This window comes from Lampris incognitus, chromosome 2 (genome assembly GCF_029633865.1).
Source record: "Lampris incognitus isolate fLamInc1 chromosome 2, fLamInc1.hap2, whole genome shotgun sequence".
NCBI lineage: Eukaryota > Metazoa > Chordata > Actinopteri > Lampriformes > Lampridae > Lampris > Lampris incognitus.
Window position 1 is genome coordinate 138,370,612 of NC_079212.1, and position 5,854 is coordinate 138,376,465.

The 5,854-nt window shown below is 46.0% G+C and overlaps 1 protein-coding gene across 1 annotated transcript; it reads left to right on the forward strand.

The window, feature by feature from the left end:
* Positions 1–327: 327 nt before the first annotated feature.
* Positions 328–4,733, forward strand: gpr37l1a (G protein-coupled receptor 37 like 1a). Its single transcript, XM_056274907.1, has 2 exons — positions 328–1,123; positions 3,455–4,733. Exons 1-2 carry the CDS (start codon positions 419–421, stop codon positions 4,505–4,507), a joined length of 1,758 nt encoding a protein of 585 aa, XP_056130882.1. The 5' UTR covers positions 328–418; the 3' UTR covers positions 4,508–4,733.
* The last annotated feature ends 1,121 nt before the right edge of the window (positions 4,734–5,854 follow it).

Below are 5,854 nucleotides of genomic sequence, written 5' to 3' on the forward strand. Positions count from 1 at the left end.
GCTGAAAACAACTGCAAACCTACAAATGCACATTACATATATGAATATATACCTAAATACATATATGCATCGATACATACACTTACATGGGCTGCATCAACATGCATAAGTATATACTTTTAATCGTTGCAAAATGTTTACTTCTGCTTATTTCAAAATGGCCACTTGGGGGCACACATTGACTGACACGTTGCACCGAGTGTTATCTGCCATGGCTTTTCACACGACGCTCCTCGCAGGCTGCTCACAGAATAAGCGAGCGTTCATATTTGAAGTAGCCTCCAAACTTTTCCCATCGTGACCGGCCGACGGATGGACCATCAAATGGACAACTCAACCCGGGTATAAGTCCACACGTACATTTCACCGCAGACGAGTCCAAATCATAAGAGACCATCGCTACGGTTCAGCAGTAGAAATGGTCATCTTCTTAACTATACTGCTGGTTTGCGCGAGGACCGCCGAACTTGGTCACGTCCCGTCTGGTTTTGCGACCCCGGTGGACGACGGGACCGCTTTGCAGACGCCGTCTGTGCGCCGCGCCGGCGCGCCGCAGCGGGGAGAACCTGCTTTCTGGGGCACTTCGGATGGGACCGCGAGGGTGAGAAATGCCGAAAACATCACGCAGAAATCAGACACCAAACCGAGAATCACCAGGGGAGCAGAGGATGGAAGCTCCAAGATCCGGGACAAACATTCCCCCCACAACTACCGGCACCCCAGACCTTACGGCCCGGACAGTTACTTCACCACACCCAAGAGCGCACGGCAGACAGACAACGGACTGACGTACTCAGACACCATGCAGCACTCTTTGGACAAACAGGGGACAGGGTCTTTCCAGAACCCCCTGTACCCGCTCACCGACAGCTCCTACGGGGCTTACGCTATAATGCTGCTGGCACTCATCCTCTTTGCGATGGGCATCGTGGGGAATCTCGCGCTCATGTGCATAGTGTGGCATAACTATTATTTAAAGACCGCATGGAACAGCATCCTCGCCAGCCTGGCCTTCTCGGATTTCCTGGTGCTGTTTTTCTGCCTGCCCGTGGTCATCTTTAACGAGCTCACCACCAAACGGCTGTTGGGTAATATCACCTGCATGATAGTGCCCTATATGGAGGTGAGATAAGTGTGTATTGGCATATGTAGTGTATATTGCTCCAGGTAAGTTGACGTTGTGCTGTTGCGTTTGGATACCTGTTGCACACTGGTGCGTCCTTTTACGCACAGGTGCGCCCCGTTACACACAGGTGCGCCCTGTTACGCACAGGTGCGTCCTTTTACACACAGGTGCGCCCTGTTACGCACAGGTGCGTCCTTTTACACACAGGTGCGTCCCGTTACGCACAGGTGCGTCCTTTTACACACAGGTGCGTCCCGTTACGCACAGGTGCGCCCTGTTACGCACAACATGTCCTGTCCTAAGAACTTGATTCTATTCCTCTTGAGTTTGATGGACGGCTGTTACACAGGCTGTCACATGGACACTTGGGATCAGTGATATTCCAAGAGATAAAGCCCAACATGCCACATACAAATTATGTGGTAACAGGTCGCGCCACTATTTCAAACTATTACTCTGAAATGTTGGATTTGGTGCGAACTGATAAATCAAGTTCAAAGAAAGTTGAACCGGTTCATCTGGATACAATGTTTATTGACCAAATGATAATAATAAGGTCAATAAACGTGTCCAGATGAATTGATTCAACTTTTCTTTTTCTTTTTTTCTTACCTGGATTATTGAGCATGCATAAAGACAATAAACAAAGTTTCTTCGAGGTTTCTTAACACAGTTGACATAATATCTTTAAATAAATCAAACTTTTCATTTTTACAGTCTACTCTCTGTGTTTGGAAGTATGAGAATTTTATTCAACAACAAAAAAACAACTACTGAATGGGAGTGTTTACAGTTTGTACATGTGTACAATGTGTGAATCTAAGCTTTGTTTATAACCGTTTCCAAAACAGCCAAGGCCTGCAGGCCTCGTGCTCTGTTGATTTACATGCCGAGAGCGGTCCGCCTTAATTGTTAAGAACACTAATTGGGTCATAAAAGAACAAAAGGAAGGAGGAGATTCGGGTCAGACGCCTCTATAACCATAGTCTGGGTCTCTTTGGCAAGATGATTGGCCACAATTACACACGGACAATGTTTGTTTTTCAGCTGTGTTTTATTACACTTGTTCCCAGTACGCGATAGCTAAAAACACACACACACACACACACACACACACACACACACACACACACACACACACACACACACACACACACACACACACACACACACTTTCCTTGAGAATGTTTTAAGGGCATTCAATTCACATTTTTACACACTGCCCCACATGCAACAGCTGTTAAAATGCATACTATTTAATCTAAGAAATCTTATGAAATTCCTTGATTTTCTCTTACTGTGGATTCAATCAGTGATCAACCACATTTTTGAGAGAGGGAGAATCCCATTAATCCTGTCAGAGAGTCCTTTAAATATACCAACTTTCCTATCCTAATGGGGACATGTGATCCCCATTAGGATAGGAAAAAGCTGAAACCACCTACCTTGTGGGGACATTTTATGGGTCCCCATGGGGAAAATGATCTATTTTAGGGTTAGGACTTGGGTTTAGGGTTAAGGTTAGAATTAGGGTTAGGTTAAGGTTATGGTAAGGATTAAGGTTAGGGTTTGGGGTTTAGGGTTAGGGTAAGGGTTAAGGGTAAGCATGTAGTTCTGATGGTTAAGGTTGGGGTTAAGGGCTAGGGAATGAATGTAGTCAATGAGGGGTCCCCACAAGTATAGAGTGACATGGCGTGTGTGTGTGTGTGTGTATAAAATATAAAAGACAACAAGACCCCATGACCCAATTGGAATTATCTTTTGTCCATTTATTAGAAAACTCTGGCCCACCTAGGCCTGCCAATCAAAATGTGCAGAGGCAATTAGAGGAATAACAGTAGAGCAACTCGATCTACTGCAGACAAAACTCTCGCATGTTGCACTCTTGCATAACCAGAACTGATGGGATTTTATTAATATTCATCGGGAGGTGTTCATATTTTGATGACAATTTGGCTGGCAGCACATTTGACTCTTGAGCTTGTGACTTGTTTCATGAAATATTCCCTGAATTTCTTGTGTGCACATTCCGTAAGAACAAACCTCAAAGTTAAGCGCATGCCTTCGAATGAGGCTCACTCTCTAACTCTCTAACTCGGTCTACCTCGCTCTCTTCTCCACCCCCATAAACTTGCCTTTACATTTTGTTTTTGCGCTCTAATTCTAAAATTGCTGCTTCAATTCAACTTGACAAAAATTGTATCTGTCTCCCATCATCACTTTGTTCACCATCCTTACTATATCCACCATCATTTCTCTTCCCATACACTTGTCTCCTTCTCCAACCTTTCCACGCCCTTCCTCCCCATCCTCTTTTTCATTTTCCAGGTGACCTCGTTGGGCGTGGCCACCTTCAGCCTGTGCGCTCTGAGCATTGACCGCTTCCACATTGCTGTTAGCCGCGGGCCGCTCCAGATACCTCAGGTGGAGCCTTGCCAGTCCATCTTTTCCAAGCTCTCGGTCATCTGGGTAGGCTCCATGGTCTTGGCCGCCCCTGAACTTCTCCTCTGGAAGCACACGCAGGTTGCTGTCAGCAGCTTGACGGTAACTCAAAACAGCAGCCTGCCAGCAGAACAAATAGGCACGCAGGAAATCCAACCAGGAAACACACCCAGGACCAGCATAAGCGCTCAGACGGGTTCCTTGTTGGTGGATATGTGTGTGCGGCAACCCTCTATGGATCTTCACGAGATGGTATATTCCCTGATGCTTACCTACCACGAGGCCCGCACGTGGTGGTATTTTGGCTGCTACTTTTGTCTGCCACTGCTTTTCACATTGGCCTGCAACTTAATGACCAGGCATGTTGTGGCGCCACATTCCCCACAGAAACAAAATGGTGGCAAGGCAACGGGTGGACACACATCCTCGTCCACCTCAATGAAGAGGCAGCACGCGAAGCGGGAGCACAGGCTGAGTTCAACTGTTATGGCACTGGCAATTATTTACGCCATGTGCAATCTGCCAGAGAACGCCTGTAACATCACCACGGCATATGTTTCTGTCTCCATGGCGACCAGCGCTCTCCTGGTTCTGATTGGTCAGTTTCTACTGTTCATTCGCTGCGCGGTGACGCCAGTGTTGCTGCTCTGCCAGTGCCGTTCTCTGGGCCAGGCCTTTATCGACTGCTGCTGCTGCTGCTGCGAGGAGTGTCTGCCGGACGGCGCCTCCTCCTCGTCCTCCTTCGTCTCCACCACGACCACCGCCGCCTCCACCTCCCCATCCTCTCTCTCCTGTCCCACGTCCCACTCACCGTCCTCCGCCTCCCCGTCTTCCTCCAAGGAGGAGAAGGTGAAGATTGTCTCCGGGACAATGTCAGCAGCTCTCTGTGACAGGCCCAAAGTCAGTTCCTCGATGGCGGCCATTGGTACGCCATGTTGAGGCGCTTATCTGCCTCCTTTTCCTTCTTCAGCCACGTGCCACCATGGCAACAAAGGCAGTGACCTTTTTACAAATCTCAGTCTGTAAGAGACAAAAACGAACTGACTTCTGAAATTCTGGAAGAAGCAAAACAAACAAACAAACAAACAAAACAAACCTAGAGACAACTTGTGAAGTTTTCTGGCTACAGACTGAAAAACTGTTATTTGTGATTTTTTTCCCCCTCTGTTACTCTCCTCATGCATAAAGATTGTATAGTTAGAAAATCTTAGGTATATTATTACTATTATTATTAGCTGTTAGATTGTATGTGACATCTGATTTAAATATATTTCATCATTTGAGCGGTCAATCGAAATGTTATCGCTTAGCTTAGTGACTTTGGTGTGAATTATATATATTTTCCCCATTACATTGAGTACGTTGTTTTGTTTAGTTATTTTTCTGTTCCAGTGTTGTTTAATTAAGACAACATGATATTGTCTTTTACAAAGATTGGAAGATATATTCAGAGGATAGATAGGAGAATACTAGCTTATGAGCAAGTCTCAGTATTATTCTAACTTGTGTTTTCTAACTTTCTAGCTTGCATACAGTACAATTCAATAGGAATCAAACACTAACTAGAGATATGAGGGGATTTTCTAACTCTTCTGCCGATGCTTTTAAATGACCTGTAATCAGGGTCCACGGTGGTGTAGCGGTCTAAGCGTCGGCTTTGTGTCGATGCAGTTGCCCACTGGGGACCGGGGTTCGCGTCCCGGTCTCGTCAGATCTGACTATGGCCGGACTCGATGAAGCAGCAATAATTGGCAGCGCTGTCTTCGGGAGGGGGGCGAGTCGGCTTGTGTTCGTCACATGAATGCGTCTCTGTGTGTGTCGGAAAAAGCAGTGGTTCGACCTGGATTCGCCTCGCCACTCCCGTGACGAGGCGTCTTCTTCGAGACTGCCGGCCAGAGTGACGCAGTTGGCGAATGCATAAAGTACAAGGGTGGGCGTTTGAACTAAAATAGGGATCGATTGGCCACTAAATTGGGAGAAAAGGGGAAAAATCTGAAATAAAATGTGTAAAAAAAAATAAGACCTGTAATCTAAGGATCTCTGTTCAGTGGTACATCACATTCTGTCATGAAACCCATCACAGAAGACAAAGTTTAGGTTGATAATGATTTTCCATTGCCGTTTTAATCCCAAATAACCTCCAGGCTTTGAGCTATTCCAGTTATTACAAATGCAGTCGCTGTGGCATCAGTATCTTGGAAAAGGACTCCGATTATTTAGATGCGCTTTACTTTTTTCCCCACTCTTCTTTTTACTCACAATTTAGAAAATGTATTGTGAATCTTT

Bases quoted from the DNA above. Each gene is read 5' to 3' on its own strand.
- gpr37l1a (XM_056274907.1), top strand. From the start codon at position 419: ATGGTCATCTTCTTAACTATACTGCTGGTTTGCGCGAGGACCGCCGAA. The intron at 1,124-3,454 runs GTGAGATAAGTG...TTCATTTTCCAG, and splicing joins TGATAGTGCCCTATATGGAG to GTGACCTCGTTGGGCGTGGC.